The sequence below is a fragment of the Corvus hawaiiensis genome, chromosome 6 (genome assembly GCF_020740725.1).
Source record: "Corvus hawaiiensis isolate bCorHaw1 chromosome 6, bCorHaw1.pri.cur, whole genome shotgun sequence".
Lineage (NCBI taxonomy): Eukaryota > Metazoa > Chordata > Aves > Passeriformes > Corvidae > Corvus > Corvus hawaiiensis.
The window spans coordinates 45,191,822-45,211,223 of record NC_063218.1 but is presented as its reverse complement, the minus strand read 5'-3'; the positions used below and the strand labels follow the sequence as shown (position 1 = coordinate 45,211,223).

Genomic DNA, 19,402 nt, shown 5'->3' with positions numbered 1-19,402 from the left:
CGGCCGCAGGCACCGACCCGAGCCGGACGCCGGCGGGCGGGATGGAGAGGGCGATGCCCTCCTCCGGGCCGGGAGCCGGCAGTGACTAGAAGGAGATGCGGGTACGCCCCGGCGACGAACAGCCAGGCTGGACACGGGTGTCCATGCGGTTACATTCGGCCGTGCCTGGGACGATCGAGGCGGCCAAACCCACGGCCGGTGCTGCGGGAGGGGCTGGCGGGACACGGGGCTCGGTGAAGCCGCCCCCCGGCGCTGGGGTGTGCCGGGTTATTTCTGCTCAGGCAGGCCGTGGGGCAGCCCGGCGCGGTGGGGGCGGGGAGGGCAAGATGGCGGCGTCCCTGTGGCTGAGCGGCGGCGGGGAGCGGGTGCTGAGGCTGCTGCGGGTCGGGCGCTCGGCGCTGGGCGCGGGGCTCTCCCTCCCCGCCCGGGCAGGATGGAGGCACTTGCACGGCACCCGGGAGCTGCTCGGTGAGTGGCGGGCTGGTGCGATGGCTGCCCTTCTGTAGGTGCGTCTGCGGGGACCTGCTGCGGAGAGAGGGTTGAGAGCGGGTGGCTGCGCTGGGTTGACCCTGGCTGGATGTCAGGCACTCGCCGAAGCCCCTCTACAGTTCCCCTCCGAAACTGGGCAGGGGAGAGAAAATATATCAGAAGACTCATGTGTTGAGATAAGGGCAGGGAGAGACCACTCGTCGATTACTGTCGTGGGCAGAGCACACTCGATTTGGGGATATTAATTGAGTTTATTGCCAATCACAATCAGAGCAGGATAATAAGAAGGGGGGAAAAACCCATTAAAAACACCATTCCTCCACCCCTGTCTGCTTCCCAGGCTCTACCTTCTCCCTTCCAGCTGCGCAGGGAGACGGCAGAAACTGGATAGTGACCCGTGGGGAGGTGGGTGAGAGGCTGTGGACGTGGGATCGTTTCGCAGGGTGTGTTTGGTTTGGTCTCTGGAGGTACTGGAAGTGCATCAGGATGTGTGTGGGCTCATAGGAGAAAACTCGGAGAGAAATGTGAGAATTATTAACGATCTAGAAAGCAAGATCACTGAAGGAATTGCAACCTAGAGGAAAATAAATTAAGTCGTCAAATATGAACTTTTTTTGTGGATAATGAAAAAGTTCCCACCATTGAAAACAGGAGTGTGTTTTCTAAGTGTAAGTATAGCTAAGCACTGAAAAAGAAAGCTTCTTATTTGGTGTTTTTGGTCCATGTTTTCCACCACGTTTCTGCCATCTCACTCTCCACATAATGTTTCAAGTAACAGGAGAAGAGCGTGTAATGTATATTTTGTGTAATTCTATTTGGGTTTTTTTTAATGGAGAGATAGAGTTTGAGTTTATTAATTGCATGTCTAGGATCCTTTCCTACACAGAAGTGAAGGTGTGAGGTTATGACAACCTCCTTTCAAGATGCATTTTTCAGGAGTTTGTTGTTACACAGTTATCAGTCAGATCATCTACTCTTCCATGTGTTCCTCTGTCTCTAAGAGGAAATGAATGTGTGGATGGATCATGAATGATCCTGCAATGAAATGTGATCTTTCCCTACTTGATCTGAAAGTTACAACTGGTAAAACATTGAAACAATGATCAGGTGCATTGTTATGAGGTCCTGGTGTGATGCTGAGCATGAAGTACGTGAACTCTGTGGGGTTTAAGTGTACTTATAAAAAAATGGCCTTTCATTAACCTCGTGTAATAAAACTCAGTAGTATTTCAGAGACAATTTAGTCATTGTGGTTTAGACTTCATCATTCCCTTCTTTCCAGCACTGGTTGCTTTTGCTGTTTTGCAAAGTGTGAAAATCTTTTCCTTTATAAAACCTGCTGTGTGTGATACAGGGAAGTCTATCCCTTTCTTGAAATAAATATTTATTTTCAAATTTTATTAGAAAAAACTTGCTTCTTTCTTCATATTATAGCGTACATATATAATATAATGCAGGGTAAGCTACTTCTAAATTGGTCTTTTCTTCTAAATTAGCTCCTTAAAGAACTTCTGTCTACAGTCCTCCCAGACAATCTATTGTGTACTTTATGTTGAGAGTACTTAATATATAGCTGGACTTACATTTCTAAATTTGGATATGCAAATGACTAAAATCTTCTGTAATTCCTTACAGTAAGCTTTTAAGTGTTTGTGTGGATAGGTCACACCTTTAACTCATTCAGGCTTTCCTTATTCTAGTGTACTTACAGCTTTTCAAGGTGGTGTGTATTTTGGTGACACCATTTTAGAGTTTATTGTTGCCTCTAAAATGAAAACAAAGAGGAAGAGTCATAAGTTCTCTGGTAAAATAGAGCTCCTTTGGACATAAAACTCTTGGCTCCTAGTTAGACAATATCAAGTTAAGTCAATTTCATTTTAGCATTAGTTTTATTTCTCTGTTTTTCTGTTTCTGAAAAAGCCACTATTTGACGTATTGGTTCATGTGGATCTAGGCTTTCATGTCACATGAGTTTTTGTTTCTCTGCGTGTTTCTGTCCTTGTCTGTGGTGCTGGTAGGGGAAAATTTATTTTGCATAATTAATTCGGAATGGAATTCCTAGTTTGTTGGTCACAGAGAAAGAGGAAAAACTGAAAATAGAAAAAGTAGAATGACCTCTTTATGTTAGAAGTGTGTCAACTTTTCTTTGTTTTTAATGTTTCATAATCTTATCATTGGTGTTAAGTTGCAGTAAATTTTTCAGTTCTCTACTGACTACAGAGTGTGTGTAAGAAGTTATGAAATATCTCTCTGGTGGGACACAGAGCATTTAAAGCATTTGTCTTCAGTTCATTGCAGGTTTTTTGGTTTGAAAATGCTGTAGTTGTTCCACGTTAAAGGAGGTCAAAAAGAGGCATTGGAAGTGTTATGCTGAGTAAGTACAAAATTGCCTCTCACTGAGGTTCTTAGGTTGTAGTTTATAGGAAATAATAGAGGTGTACTGGTCTGCTCTCTTAAAGCCCTGCTCTCCAGTGTTTTTGCTATGCAGCCTAAATATGCATTGAATCCCTTCAGGGAGAGGGAAGGCAGCAGAAATGTTCCCAGATTCAACTTGATTCTTGAAACGTGTGAACAGGAACAAATTCTCTTGGATACACAGCGAGCTGCCTTTGAGACAGCAGCCTTTTTGTCACGTGAAGTTTGGGTTCTTTTTAAGTCTTCCTCCATTTTTATTCAGATAATTGATGTGTATTAACACAGTTACTGTTGGTAGAAGTAAAAATCAGTGGATGGTGACTGGGAGTTCAGAGGTTTCGCATGCTTATGGTTCTAAATTCTAATATGCCCATGAACTCAGTCTTTGAGATTCTGTGCCAATTGCCAGAACTTTTTCCTGACCCATAATTACAAAGCAACAATATTTACTTCTCAAAGTGCTTGTAAGGGCTGCCTGTATAGTGCAGCTAACTTAATGAACACAGTGATTCTTTTTATTATCCCCCTTTTTCATTTAATGAGGGCAAATAATATTTGGTGAAGGCAATTCTTCACTGTAAGCTTGCTTTTCTTTGTAGAGGCACATTTAAGCCTGGTTTTTGTATGTGTATGGTCATTAACTAGAAAGCAATTAAAATAGCTTTGAAAGCTTTGTTGTAGCTAATGTTGTGGCGTATCTCGTGCTCAACAAGGCTCTTAGTTGCAGGAGCACTGAACTTCTCCAAACCTGGGCCTCTGTGCATAAGCATTAAATGGATACACACGGTCCTTCCTTGTACTTTGTATCCAATTTTATTTGTTTTTTTGTTCATTTCATGGGTACTTGCTGCTGGAGTTCCTCTTCTAACTTGATGAAAGGACCAGAATGGATTGTATGTTTTGTGATCGTTACTGATAACGTTGAAGGGAAAATGTTGCAGTGGCACAAATTTGTTGCTCACTTTTGTATTTGTGCCAGAGTATGAAGCATATTCTGGGAAATGGATCAAATAGCTCTTTATGGAAGAGAAATGTGAACCACCATGTTTAAAAATTAATTTTTTCCTCATTAAAAATGTATGTTATTTTTACTTTTTTTTAGTGAGGTCTGTCCACTAGTTCTCAATAATCCTAGGTATTTGTGGGATATGACTTCAAAATAATGTTTTGATTGTCAAAGCCAGACTTGTCAAGTTAGACTAATGAAACTGTGAACAGTTCTTTGCATCCTATAATGTATTGTTTTCTACTTGCTGTTATTGATACATACTATTTTTGAATAAATATGTATAGCCTAAGACAATTGTTAACTCATACTTTAATTTGTCAATCATACTTCAAGTACTACAAAACTTTATTTGGTAAATAAACACAGATAAGCATTCATATGCATAACATAGTTCATTTTTCTTATATTAGTCCAAAATGAGAGGTTGCAAGAAGAAACTTTTTAAAGAAAGTGCTTGGAGGTAATTCAGATGGGAATTGTGAGTGTTACAAGGAACATTGTCTGGATACATTTCTAAACATTACAGTCATGAGTAATATTAAACTGAAACTCCCATGGAAAGACTGATGCAGTCTTCTGGGAACATCAGCCATGCAGTTGAGCTCATTTCCACAGAACTCAAGTGTTTTGGGTAGCACGATCCTGATTGTGTTGCTGTCTTGGGGGCTTTAGGGAATAAATAACTCACTTTCGGCTCTTGGTGCGTTTTAAAACGTCGAGGTAATTGATGGCTACATAGGTCATTAGAGGTTTGCTACACTTTCCATTTCACATTTTTAAATAATTGTAGAGTGGTTTGGGTTGGAAGGGTCCTTTAAAGGTCATCCAGTCCATCCCCCCTGCAACAAGCGGGGACATCTTCAAATAGACCAGGTTGCTCAGAACCCCATCCAACCTGACCTTGAATGTTCCCAGTGATGGGGCATCCACCACCACTCTGGGCACCTCTGTCATTTTAAAAATCGTCCTTACACCTAGTCTAAATCCTCCCTCTTTCAATTCAAACCATTACCCCTTGTTCTATTGCTGTTGGCCCTATTAAAAGGTCTGTCCCCATCTCTCTTAAAAGCTCCCTTTAGTAAGTATTGAAAGGTGGCAATAAGGTCTTCCTGGAACCTTGTCTTCCCCAGACTGAACAGCCGGCTCCAAGTCTGTTGCCATTTCTTCATACAAGAAGTGCTCTGTGGATACAAAAATGCTGCTAGCAAGGATTTTCTTGCTATTTTCTAAGTCTGTGAGAGACTTTTCTCTCACACAGAAGAGGTAGCAGAGTTCTGTAAACAACCAAACACCTGCAGCCTTGAAAAGTCTTGTTTATGGTATAGTAGAAAAATATTTTGACAATGGATGTTTTAGGATTCTAGCCAATCACCCCCAAGGGGTGGCTGATCCTTTGTCCAATTAGACTATGAAGAAAAAAGTCTATAAAAGTTTGTAAAATAATTAAATAAAAGCAATCTTGCTGCACAGTTCCTGCCTGCTGGATCTTCTCTCCTCTTCCCTACGGCTGCAGGACACGGTAAAATACCCTAGGGCATTTTTTTTAATAGTGCTCCATCCCTCCTCATTTTTGTGGCTGTCCTCTGAACCCCCTCCAACATATCCATGTCTTTCCTGTGCTGAGGATTCAAGAGCTGGGTGCAGTACTCCAGGCAGCATCTCACCAGAGCAGAGCAGAGAGGCAGAATCACCTCCCTCCATCTGCTGGCCACACTGATTTTTATGTGTCCTAGGCTATGTTTACCTTCTGGGCTGTGAGCCACAACCTGCCACAAGACAGCTTTTCAGCCACTAGTACCTCTAAGAGACTTGTCACCAATGTCCATGGGGCACTGAGATGAGGACCACTACCCTCTGGATGCGACCATCCAACCCATTCCTCACCCACAAAATGGTCCACCCATCAGATCCTTATTTCTTCAATTTACAGAGAACAGTGTTGGGGGGAACAATGTCAGAGGCCTTACAGAAGTCCAGAGAGGTGACATCCATAGCCCTTCTTTGTCCACTGGTGTAGTCATTCTGTCGTAGAAAGCCACTAGGTTGGTCAGGCAGGACTTGCCCTTGGTGAAGCTGGGCTGTCCTAAATCACCTCCCTGCTCTCCGTGTGCCTTAGTGCAGCTTCTGGGAAAAATAAGGGGCAAAAAAGAAAAACTAGAAGAATTTTGAGCTGAAAAGCAGATAATAAAGGAAAAAAAATTGAAAAAGGATTAATTTCTAAGATTTTTTTTTTTTTCAGCTGTTCCCGACTACTCCAAGCAGTATATAGCAGCTGGGAGAAATGTGGTGTTGTTTCCTACTGAATGATAACAATCCTTAATGCTGAATATTAGAGAAAAGGGACTATGAAGCAGAACTGAACCTTGCTGTTGTATACAATGTACCTTCTATGTGTCTATGTCTGTTCTGTAACTGAACACAAATTCAGATGCAATAGTTCAAGAAAGAGCCTCAAAAATCAGGTACTGGAGAGCTGCTTTTACAAAATTGTATCTAAAAAGATACTTTTTCTTGGCCTCATAACTATTCTTAAAAGTTCAGAAGGGTAGTATTGCTCATATTAATGTCAGAATACTCCTTTGGTATAGAGGATCAGATGACAAGAGGTGTAATTTGCTGTGAAGCCAAGGACTGTGCTGTATCCTGAGCTCTACCCTCGGAAGAATCCCACTAACATGGCACACAGTTGCTGTTATGCAGTGCTGCTTCTGCATATGGATTTACTGAGCCAAGACAAAATCACTGACACTTGAAATCAATAGTTTCCTGCAAAGTAGACACAGTTTTCTAGTAAAAAGAATAAACATTAGAAAAGTTTATCAGTGAAAGAGGTAGATCATCAGTGTCTGAAATACTAGGATCACAAGGGCTTTATTAATTTAAAGGATACGCTTTGATCTGGAAAAAATTCCACATCCTGGGTCAAGGAGGAGAAGGAGGACAGAAGAAAGGAGGATGTAATGCTTTTGGTGGATTTCGAGATGATCAACAGAACTTCAGGTCTAGGAATTCAGGGCTCTTGAATTTCCATTTCTATTGTAATATGCCTTGTTTTCCTTTGTGCTCTGTGGTGGTCATGCTTGTATGTAGGCTTAAAAAAGGGAGCATCATAGTGAATCTTTTGTTCAATTATCTTTCAGATTCATGCACTTTTAGTTTCATTTGTGTTAAGCAGTTATCTGAGAAAAAAATTATACTGAAAAAATACTACATTGAGATAACCATATGCTTGTTTTGCAGGTACACCTGGTATTAAAGTTCTTATGCCTGCACTTTCTCCAACAATGGAAGAAGGAAACATTGTGAAATGGTTAAAAAAGGAAGGTAAGGTAGCATTTTCTGTGGTCACATTTTCTGTAATTTTTCAGCTATGTAAATCTATTCTGTAAGAATAAGATTATTCTTCCGGGTTATAGATTAGTATTTTGTAGCAAAATGTTTGGTATATGGATGCTGTCATCATGAACTATACCTGCTTTGAAATTGTTGGTTCTTGAAATGTTTTTTGGCTTAATTGTCTTCCAAAAGGTTGCATTGATAGTATTTTTGAAAAATTTCCATTCGGCTGTTCCAGGGTGTGAGTGTGTTGCTGTTTTTAATTCCCAGTGTTGTCGTGCTGAGCAGTAACTCTGGAAGTCTGGGAGCCATTGAGTTTGGGGAGGGTCTCTCTTTCATTATTCTGCTGTGTTAGGGAATACCATGAAAGACACGGTATTTTTGAATATATTTTTTAATATCTTGATTATAGTCTACAGTTAAAGCTGAAAGAAGTTTAGATTATTTTCATAAACCTAATACCAAATGGGGAAATTTTTCCCTAAAAGAACCCCAACTGAAACCCAACCTACTCATCCAAAAAAAGCCTGAACTCTGCACTCTGACAACTATGTGCTTCTGTTAAAATATTTTGGAGCAACTGGATAAAAAGTCTGTCAAGTTTCATCTTCACGTAGGTTGCATGTAAATGAAAAATGATCTGTAGAAAAGTGAGCAGTTCCTGTTCTGTCAGGACACCTTTTTCCCGTTTACTCTTCGCTGTCCCTTCTTCAATTTTATATTAAACCTGAATTTTGACTGTAGTTTTGGTTTCCAGGTAGCAGCTGTCCATTGGTATAGGATGTCTTGCAGGGTTTTGGATGGCAGTAGGAATATATCTTGTTCACAGGCATTTTTAGAGAATTAAAGAGATGGATACATCTGGAGAAAAGAAAATATGTCGAAGCTTATTATCTTCGACAGATACAATTTGGATAGCTAAACATGTTTTGGCTATTGTGCCTAGATAAGCCTTTTCCTTTGGCTTACCCTTTTAAGTGTTGATACAGCTTCCATTAATGTGTTGCTGGAGAACTTTGCTTTCCTACATTTTGAGAGGTGACTGAATGGCAGCTTCTTGCTCCAGTAGTGGACTTGGCCTTTTACTCATGAAACTTTTAGTAAGAATTTTTGCAGAATTTACTAGGAGCAATACAGAAGTTTATGTCTATGGAAAAAAAGCACCAGTGTTCTTGAAACTTGAAGCTTCAGTTAATCAAGTCCAAGGTTATGCAGAGAGGAAAGAATGATCCAAAGACCTTTTTATATTTGTTAGTTGTCAACAATTGTAAAACATTAAAAATCAACAGTAGCCTCTCTTACAGTAATTATAGCATTCAAAATTGCAAGAGAAAGCAAAGAGAGCTTGGTAGGAGTTGAAGTACATTCCAGTTTGCTCCCCAACAGGAATGAATCAGCTTTCCTCATAAAAAAGTGTTAGAATGTAGAAGCTATACAGTGGTTTTTCTCAGTCTTTCCACTAGCCTTCAACCCTAACACAAAAGAAAAAAAAATCTCCACACCTGCTTTAATTAAATTAAAATCAAAGCTTAATTGATGATTGGACTTTGAAAGAAAAGTATTTTAGTATTTTTATTGTTCTGTTTTCTATTTAGAAAGAAGATCAAACCTGAATATAGTATTTTCTCTTATTGGCCACATCTGTGACCATAATTAGTTCCTGTCAATACTTTTGTTTCCTCTAAGAGTCTGGACAATAAACATAAAGACAATATTAAAAAAAAGAAGTGAAGATAAATTTTGAAGAAAATAGTGAAGTGATTTATTGCTTACACTCCTCTCTGTAAGGAATGCTCTTAACTACTTAATTCTCTAGAGCATTTGCCATGTAAAAGTAGTGTTATTGCTGAATATAAATGTTTGACAATCTAATATCCAAGAAAATATTTTTAAGCAGCTGACAGAAGCAAGTTGCTTGCATGTGAAATGTTTTTCCCACTGTATGACCAGAAGGGGTCAGTGTAATACTATTTTGATAATTTTTCTGTTCTTTGTGTAAATATCAAATGTTTTCATTTTACGGTTTCACAAGGATGGACAGATAATTTCACTACTGCAGAAAGGAAAGAGCTGAATTTAATTGACAGCTTTACTTTTCCTTCTCATTCTTAATGCAGTTTCATGTTGATTACTGTGGGTAATAAAGTCATTCTCACAAAGATAAAATTATGTTTCGAAAATCTTGTATTTATTATGTATGAATTTAATGTTGATGAAAGATGGTAGACTGACAGCCCAGGAGACCAAAATCCTCTTGTTAATGTGGGCAGAAAACAGAATATACAACAGTGCTGGCAGCATCCACGCGCTGTGTAACTCTGCTACCTTGTGACACATCAGCTCCAGGGACTTCAGTATCTATGTTCAGTCAACTCTGTTTTTATTTGCAAAGAGTACATTAAGAAAGGCAGTTTGTATCTTGTGATTTGGATACTTGTCTGTCAGTAGTTGAACAGAGCACCAAGGCTATTGGATGCCCACTGGATCTGCTAGAAAGATACTCTGCTTCACTAGAGATCCTAACCATTCAGCCTAGCTGTAAGAATTTAATCACTAAAAGCAAACCAAACCAAAAACAAAGAAAGAAAAAAACCCAAAAAACAAACAAAAAAGCCCAAACCCCGCTTAAGTTTTTTCAAGGGCATTGCTCATTGTCTTAGAGAGCTCCCATTCAGGCAGCTTCTGTTGCAAATACTGCTCTCAGTTTAAAGTGTAAGAGCAAAGATACACTTTGCAAAAATGTTCTTTCCTAATCCTAATTATTGGAAAAGCTGATTTGTAATTGACATCAAAGTGTGCATCAATTAGGAGCAATCAAAAGTTTTTCAATCTCTAATGAAAATAAGTATTGTCCTTTCTGTTGTACTTGGGTACTGAAACACACATAGGACTTGAATGCTGTGGTGAAGTATTCTTAGACTGCTTTTAGTCAATTGCCTTTCAAATTTATGTCGACTTTATGGCTGCAGCAATGAAAGGAAAACAAAAAAAAAGTAGTGGAAAAGTGGTTTATCCAGTTCTCTGAAGACTTTTCCTCTTGCCTTCCCTGTGCAAGGTAACAGTTTTCTGTGAACAGCCGCCTCAGGTACCCAAGTTGGGATGTGATGTGTGACAAACGCATGGATGAAGGTGTTTGGCTTGGCTGGCCAAGCCTGCTGGAGGTACTGCTGCCGGTCTCTGAGCACTGAGATTTCTTTTTAATGGTGCAGAACACTTACAGTCTGATGGCAGATGAAGATACAGAGTTAAGATCCTTTCTGCTTGCCAATCTTAGCTCTGCAAATTACAGAATTTGCCCAACAATTTGATTTCTTAACAGCTGAGAAGTACTTGCCTAATGATCTGATATATAGGCTACTTGAATTAATGATCCAGTAAAATTAAAACACTAGTATAGAGCCTGGAGTTTTGACTTCCTCTTATAATAAAACTGTTCATGCTCTAGTTATTGCAAAGTGTAATGTGGCTGTTAGATTTTTACATTAAAAAGATGAAGTATATTTCTCTACCAATTTCTGTAATAGGAACGTTTATGACTTCTAGAATTATGTAGGTGGCTGAGTTTTTGATGTTTTCATTTAACACAAATGAGGTACAACACCTCATTTTCCCTTTCTAATTCATGTAGTTGTGAAACAGGAAACCTTTTTTTTATAGTGTTTGTCTCTTACCTAAATATAGGTGGTAACCTGCACTAGGTTTTAATTCTGCTCCTTAAGCACAAGAGAGTAGTATCAGTAGTTAAGCTAAATGCTTAGACAGGTAATGCTATTGCAACATTTCTGGTAATGGGGAAATATTAAAATTTTACTTCATATAAAATTGTAAGCATGTTTTAGGCTGGTATGCGTTGTCTCCATAAGGAAAAAAAGCTGTATTTTGTTGGAAGCCAAAACATTCAACTACCTTACAGTTTTTAATGTAATTTCAGTTTTAATGTTGGCCATCTAGTCAGTATTGATTTGTTGAAATAATCCAGACACATAATATCTTTATCATCTGCTAGCAGATACAGTTACTCTTCAAAAGCAGAGGAAGAGTATGCTTCAGAATTAATCTTGGATTTGTGTAATGTAGCAAAAGCAATTTGTAGCACTTGTGCATATTCTTATTTCACAAAGTAAGTATGAATGAATGAACGCTTAAAAAGACCTTTCTGAACTATGTAGGAGATTAAGCAAGCTTGCAGCTGTGCTTTCCCGAAGACATTAAAATTCCTGAGGTTTTTATTTGAATGTCTTTAATAGTATAGATAGCAGTTACAGAACTATGATACCATTGTCATAAGCAGTTTTAGGTAGCTTGCTCTGACTGGTGGCTACCAGTGAATGTGGAAGGCTCAGTATTTTATTCACGGCAGTGCTATTGAGTATGGGGTTCTGGAAATAAATTTCATTGTGTGTGTACTGCCTCTTGGAAAGCCTACTGTAAACATCAGTACTTGGAACATGTCAGTGTTCTGCCACAGCAGTTTGTGTTTCTTGAATCTTGGTGATTTTCTTTGGAAAGGAAAGATACAATATGATAAGTAATCATGGGGGATCAAGTAGGTATAAAATAGATTAAAGAATACAAAATGACTATATTAGATGGTGAATATTTATCTTCCATGGTTAAATAAATCTAAAAAGAAGCTTAGGGGTAAGTATTCTTAAGTTCTGTTGTGTTTTGCAGGTGACACAGTGAATGTTGGAGATGCGTTGTGTGAAATTGAAACGGACAAAGCAGTGGTTACCATGGAATCAAGTGATGATGGCATATTGGCTAAAATACTGGTAGGGATCCTGCATTTCTGAGTAGGGTGATGTAACTTCTCTTCAGACTGTTTGCATATTGCCTCAAAAACTAGTTTAGATAGCTAAATTTCTCCTCAGCATTCAGAAAAATGCACTTGCTTGCATTCCTAGGGAGAAATAATTGTTCTGTTTGTTCCACGTAAGTACCAGACTATTGGTACGTGGTACATGATTCTATATATATTTAATGGATTTTCACTTAACCTGATTGAATTAGGTTGTTTTGTATGTTTTACACCTTGTGAATTATGGCGATGAAATATTGTAGTTTATGACTCCTCTTACACTGAGTTATAGGAAAACAAGTAACAATCAGTTGGAATATGGAATTTTGGGTGGTACTTTACCCAGGACGTATTGTCTTTGTGCTAGATTATCTTGTGCTATCAGTCAAGGTGGAATGGTATACAAGATGGGCTGACCCAGAGAACAGTTGCGTTAATAATATCCTCTATCAAAATTAGATTGATTAAGCTTAATATAAAGAAGAAGAACTGGGATGAGTTGCAAATTTTCTGAACAGTCTCAGCTGGTGGTGTATTGCAGCTGTTTCTTCTCTCCCTCCTCAATTATTTAAACAATAGGCTGAACTGGAAGAATTTGGAATAAAATAAAAATATGAGAAATGGGTACTTACAGTAAATATGTCATTTGGTCAGGGTGGTCTCATCTAGGGAATATCTACCCATGAAGTGTGGATCACATAATTATACAAATTAGGCATACTAGTATTAATTGCAATCCAGCTACTTAGGAAACAGCAGAATGGGCATGGGTACAAACTAGTTCCTGGAGCCATGAGAAAAGTCTACCCTGCACACAGTGAGACACGTATTTCTGCTGCTATTACAAAAGCTTTTTAGATTGGTGTATTACACTTCCTATCTCTTCTACAGTTGCATTTTCTTACATCAGCATGTATTTGCACAGTTATCTTTTGGAAAAACAGAAAAGGGAGAGTATTTTCCTGCGTGGCAGCATTTGAGAAGTGATGTTCTGTTTAGTATCTTCCTTTTTTGTATAAGCAAAGGCAACATCCTTTGCAAAAGTGAAAGTGTCAAGATAGGTGTGGGGCTGGGTAGGAAGGAGAGGGGATGTAAGATGGAACTCAGCTGTAAGTGAACTCTATCAGGCTTACAAAAACTGTCATTAGTGTTTAATTTCTACAGGATAACTTGCATTTGAGCACTAGTGTATATAGACAAGTAAGAGTTTTTAACATCTTTTTCCTTCTTTTAATTGCGTTGCTAAATAGTATTTTTTTCACAGATGTTCAGTCTTTTTGTACCACCTTGAAACTTCTGAGTTTTTGTGTACAACTGTGGAATAACACACTTAATAAGTTTCAGAGGATCTATTCTGCTATCCCTGGATGAAGTCTCACATCAGATGTATTTTTTTAATGTGATTTTAGTCTCCATGTAGTTATTTAAAGAATTGCTGGGCAGTGCTTTCACTATTTTTAATTCTCTTCTTCAGTTTTGAATGGTTCTGAAAATTAGTTTGCCTCTAATAGCCGTGACAAAATCTTGTGCAATCTATTCTGCATGTGCAGACACTGCTTTGTTAGGTTATGTGAGGAGGAGATATGGGGATTCTGTCTGTCAAAGTATTAAAGAATTAATCCTAGGGAGATATTAAAAAAAAAAAATTGAAATTTGCTAAGTTTCTTTAATAGTAATTCATGATGGCTACAAGTAACATTAGTACTTCAGAAGCTGTGGGGTTTTTGTTTCCTCTCTTGTATGCAAATGCCTTGCAAATTTCAAAATTTCTTTGTGTGTATTGCTCCTGTGGCACGTTTTTTGATAGATCAAAGGCAGACTTTCCAGCAGCTGCATAGCTTCCATGTAGCTATATCACTGTCATGGAGCAGTGACATTCAGCCTTAGTTATATCCATATCATCCGGTAACAATCCTATGCCAAGAGCTGAACCTGAGAAGGAGAATCCAGGAGGTAGAAAATAACTATAACGTGTTTCAGGATAAGGGAAGAGAGGCAGCTTTATTGGAGTAACATGAACAGATCATTATGCAAACCCAGTCTTCAATGGATTCTTTTAATCCTTGGACTCTAGAAATGGTGGGCCAAAGAATTAGAGTACAGAATAGAGAGGCTTTTATTCCAGTCTCCTAAAAAGTACAGAAGAAACCTAATGTTTTAGAAACTGAAATAACAAGTGAGCAATAAGATCAGAAATTTTCAGATTTTCTTTTCTTTTTTCTCTAGCTCAGGTGTGATCCTTGGTTGTCTTTCTGCAGTACCTGGTGGATATTTCTGCTCTGTATTGGGTGTTCAATAGATGTTTGTGTAAGGCTTATAAAAAAAGCTGTGTCAGGTTTGTGGATGGACTGATGATTACTTATTGAAAAGATTATCCTTCCAAGGGCCACTCAGAAGTTTAAGATGTGATGTAATTGGTGGGAATTTAGGAATGTTTTGTGCCTCTGAGCTATCATCTGGCCAAATTTTACTCACTTTCTAAAAGAAATTAGACAAAAATGTTGTGCCTTTTGATACCAGCTAAAATTCTGAACCATCTTCACGGAGTTCGGTATGAAAAACTTGAGCCAAATAAGCACAGTCTGCTTAATGCTTTGGGTTTTGCATTTAAAGATAGAAGGTTCATTAGGTTGAATTAATTCATGTTCTGTAACCCTTCTTGGCTTTTCTTGACTGTATAATCTGTGCATGGTTTAAGAAAGAGCAGGCTAACGGTAAAATAGAAACTCATGCATATATATTTCTTCTCTATCTGAATAGGTCTTTTAATGATCATGTCTGATTCAGTGTAAAATGCCATAAAAGATTAAATAACTGAATGAAATATTAGAAGGGTAATTTCAGAATGATGATTATTCTTTCAGTAGAGTTGCTTCTTAAATTAACACTGATTTTTTTTTTCCTAAAATACTTTACAGTTCAATTAGGAACCAAACAGATGATGAATGATTGTTTAAGAACTGTAATTAATTGTTGAGGGATAGACCTAGAGCAGGTAGCTGGGTGTGCAGCTGCCCTGGGAGCTGCAGGTTGTGCCCTGGCTGGGGAACATGGTGGGAGCCCCAGGCAAGGGGCCCTGACCTGGTGCTGACCCTTTGCACCACAGAGGGCAGAGGGACCTGTGGCACCGGCCAGGTGACCAGGGACTTGGACACAGCAGGAGCCAAGGACTCAGCAGGGAGACCCCAGGCTATCAGCAACACAGACTGAGGGTATAAAAGCACAGGGATTCCTTTGTTCATGGTCCTTCCCCAGAGGCACGAGCTCAAGCTGGTTTTGTGTTACTGGGCCACAATTAAAATTGCTTTAGGGATCCAGGTGTCTGAGATTCTGCTATGGGAAAACCCAGGGCTGAGCTGTAAGGAAACCCTGTCTGACTGTGTGAGTGTGGAGTGTGCAGGGAGCCAAGGGGGACACCCATGGGGTCACTGGAGCCACCCACTGTAAAGGGGCTTCGGTCCCAGCTCACGTGGTGGGACTGTGACTGCCAGAGTGGCTCCTGGATGGTCAGACAGGAAAGTTTCCCTAACATTAGTCTCCATTACCATTTTCTCATTCATGACCTAAATGAGGATTGGTATGGAAGCCACTTTGTGTAAAAATTCCATTGCAGAATGAGCCAGCATAAGCGCTGTCCATTTTTCTTCCCAGTGGAGGAAATAAACATTTACTTTAGTATATATTTGTTAGTGACTAAAGGATTATGCTGCAGTGGCAAAAGCTCCAAGGGAATTTTATTTCTCTGTGCACTTAATCTCTAATTTTTTCTCCCTGTCATGGTCACCTGTGCTTTGTTGGCTTGTCAGCAAAGTTAGGATTTTTTTGACTCTTCTTGGCTACATAGAATCATTGACTGGTTTGGGTTGTAAGGTACCTTAAAGATCATCTCATTCCAACCCCCCTGGGAGGGATGCTGTTCACTAGATCAGGTTGCACAGGGCCCCATCCAACCTGGCCCTGAATGCTTCCAGGAATAGGGCATCCACAACCCTTATGGGCAACCTGTTCCAGTGCTTCTCCACCTTTGAGTAAAGAATTTTTTTCTAAGAGAAACTTGCCCTCTTTGATTGTAAAACCATTACCCCTTGTCCTGCCTGTATAAAAAGGCCCTCTCCCCACCTTTTAGGTACTGAAAGGCGGGTATAATGTCTCTCCAAAGCCTCTTCTCCACGCTGAACAACCCCAGCTCTCAGCCTTTGTAGGAGAGGTGCTTCAGCCCTCTGGTCATCTTTGTGGCCCTCCTCTGGACCCACTCTTAGCAGGTCCATGTCTTGTTGAGGATCCCAGACCTGGACACAGCTCTCCAGGTGGGGTCTCACAAAAGTGGAGTAGAGGGGCAGAATCATCTCCCTCTCCCTGCTGGCCGCACTCCTGCATTTGCCTTTCTGGGCTGCAAATCCACACTGTTGGCTTGTGGCCAGCCTCTCATCCCAGAACCTTCAAATCCTTCTACTTACTTCAGCTCTTTCTACATCTGAGTTTCTGGGGTTCATTGAGGTTTATGCAGGGGTTTTTTTATTGTGAGTAATGAAAACCTAGCAGTGACTCAAAAATCCAGGAGATGAAAAGTTAAGCAAAATTATAACAAGTTTTCTTTTTCTATTCTAGTTCTGAGCTGCAAAGTCTGTGTCTATAAAAGGTTACTTTGATTTCTGAATGCTAACTTTAGGTGTATCGGATTTGGGACATAACTTAATGTTCCTCTCCTTATAATAGCAATTATAATTAATTTCAGTCTTGAAATATCTTATTAATAGTAGCAATAAAATGGGATCAATCTTACTGATGAATTGTCATTAATATGCCTGAAACTTTGACATCTACTTGTTCTAGTCATATTAGAGCAGACAGAGTAATATGTAACTTAATGTTCTTAATTTAGGTGGAAGAAGGAAGCAAAAATGTTCGCTTGGGCTCACTAATTGGTCTGCTGGTAGAGGAAGGACAGGACTGGAAACAGGTTGAAATGCCAGCTGATGCTGGTGATCCATCTTCTGTGGCTCCACCAGCACCTGCAGGTGCCTCACCTCCTGCAGGTCCTGCAGTTTCAGCCCCTCCTAAACTGCAACATCAGCCTGGGAAATTGCAGTAAGTTTCTATGTTTGTTATGAAATGGAACTCTTTAGTAGATCAGTAGAACTGAACCAAGCAAAGTCTTCTGTCCTTTTTTACCTAGTAGTACGCTGTTAGTTTAAGAGTGATTAAGTATGAATGAGGTGATAAACCTTGCAGGCCTAGAATATGTCTTTGCTCTAAAGCCCAGTAAGTCAATTCAAACAACGTAATTGTATTAATTATTTTTTTATTAATTTAATTAAACGTGCTTTTATTCGGTCATGCAATTGATTTATGAAGTTGTGCTGATATAGGATGGACACCAGTGCTTATGCATCAGACGCTAAGTGTACCTATGACTTGTTTTCTATTTGTTTGAGGAGAAAAAATAAACAAAGAAATGGCACATTCCAAAACCCTTCCAAGCTGTTGCATTTTTGATATTAGAAAAAAATTATTCAAATATTTTCATAACAGTGGAATGTGAAAAACTTAAAACAGTAGGTTTATGTGCTCTTTGTTAGTTCGGTTTGGATCCGTTGGTATTCTAAGCATTGCAAACACCTTGGATGGGGAGTCAGGCCCAGTGTTAGTCAGGTAGCAGTAATCCATAAATCAGTGCTTCATATCCCAGGATATATCCTGTTTGGAGGATATATCTTACTTGTGTTATGGGGTTTTTTTTTCCCCCAACCTCGTTACCTTTTCTCTCTGGCTTGCTGTGTTCTAAATGCTGCCAGCATTTAGGCTTTTCTTGTGCAAGTGGAAGACAACTAACTGAAGTCATTGCCCAGGCATTACCTGTAGTAGGAGGATGATCCACAAAAGGATCCTTGAAAGGGTTATGTTTTTCCTTTTAGTACCAAAGATCATCAGAAGTGCTTTTTCACTGCAACTGTTGGAGATGTATCAGCATGTTTAGAACCAAATGATCATTTATGATATGGGGTTTTTTTGGCAAGGGCTTAATGGACCATTCTTAAAATTCAATGAGGTGCAAATGTAGTCTCCTTTAGGAAATAATAAGTAGGAGATTTTGTGGAAAGACTTGAAACCAAGTATTTATTCTTTTCTGAGTGTGTTGTTGCTTTGTATCTAAGAATTCTAAAACATTTTCTCTAGATGTTGGCTTTTCTCCTAATTTCAAAAGGCAAATCGTGTTAAGATGCACTGGGTACTTTGTACCAATGTACTCTGCTTTGTAGTTCACCAGAGAGAAATGTAGTTTCTCATGGTGTACATTAAGGAAATAAGTTAATCTTAATATTTAAAAAATGTATTTTTTCCCCTCATTTCTTCAGGGTTCGCTTAAGCCCTGCAGCTCGCAACATTCTGGAGACACATGGACTAGAGCCAAGCAATGTTACACCTACTGGGCCTCGAGGAATCTTCACTAAAGAGTATGTAGATAATTTGGTAAACTTACAACTTCTGATACTAGAGCAATCTCCATTAGTTTGAAGTTTATTTATTAAAAAATCTGTGTCTTTGTTCCATTTTTTGCTATGGATGGGCTTAGTTAAATTTGAAAAACCTGTTGAAAAGATAGGGAGAATGGATTAGGAAATATTTGAAGAAGCCCTTAATTAGTAAAAAACCAAAAAATATATTTGCATTTTTTAAGTCCCATCTTAGCTGTGTGGTACTGCTGTCACATTTCCTGCAGCTCAGCCTAATGGTGGCTATTGCCTCCTAAGCACCACTGTTAGCTGCCGCTATGGATCTCAAGAATTGTACTACCCAAGATGCATGCAGAGCCATAACAGAATACCAGTGGCCTGTTTTCTTCAACTCCTTTTCTTTAGGGAGTTCAGATCTTTTGCTTTTTTTGCTGCAGTTCTGTTCTGAAATCTGTCAGGATTTCATTTTTTCCCATTTTTATTAGGCTGGGGGAAGCAATGAAGTGTAATCATAAGAAATTCCAGAATTCTGTTTTTCTCCCACGTTTCCTTTTTTTCCTCTCTATGATTTAAAGGATATTTGTTTACAAAGCTGTGGTTTGTTATGATCAGGCTTCTAGCAGTTTATTATACCTTTTAAGTATTCCAGTGTAATGATTGGCACTCCAGCCTTTGAGTGAGGAGGTTGTGTGCAAAAACGTGGTAGTGCATTTAGCCTTGAAATGATGCATGTATGTTGTTGGAGGTGAGAATGTTGGCAGAAAAAAATATTTGTGTTCTCAGTAAAATTATTCCTTTTGACAAATACCATCATTCACTCACACAGACTTTCCTGGCTGCTGTTAGTTTAGTTCCATTCAAAGACAACCAGGATCAGGTCAGTGTAACTTGGAACTG

At 39.2% G+C, this 19,402-nt stretch overlaps 1 protein-coding gene across 4 annotated transcripts in view; it reads left to right on the top strand.

Annotated features, from left to right (window-relative positions):
- The first annotated feature begins 8 nt into the window (after positions 1-8).
- PDHX (pyruvate dehydrogenase complex component X) overlaps positions 9-19,402 on the top strand; it is a 37,920-nt gene continuing 18,526 nt past the window's right edge. The window contains exons 1-5 of one of the 4 annotated variants that reach the window (XM_048306198.1): positions 9-101; positions 7,154-7,237; positions 11,924-12,024; positions 16,933-17,138; positions 18,407-18,505. In XM_048306198.1, the coding sequence (XP_048162155.1) occupies positions 7,177-7,237; positions 11,924-12,024; positions 16,933-17,138; positions 18,407-18,505 (467 nt within the window). In that variant the 5' untranslated portion in view covers positions 9-101; positions 7,154-7,176. The other 3 variants (XM_048306196.1, XM_048306199.1, XM_048306197.1) reach the window with 3 other exon arrangements.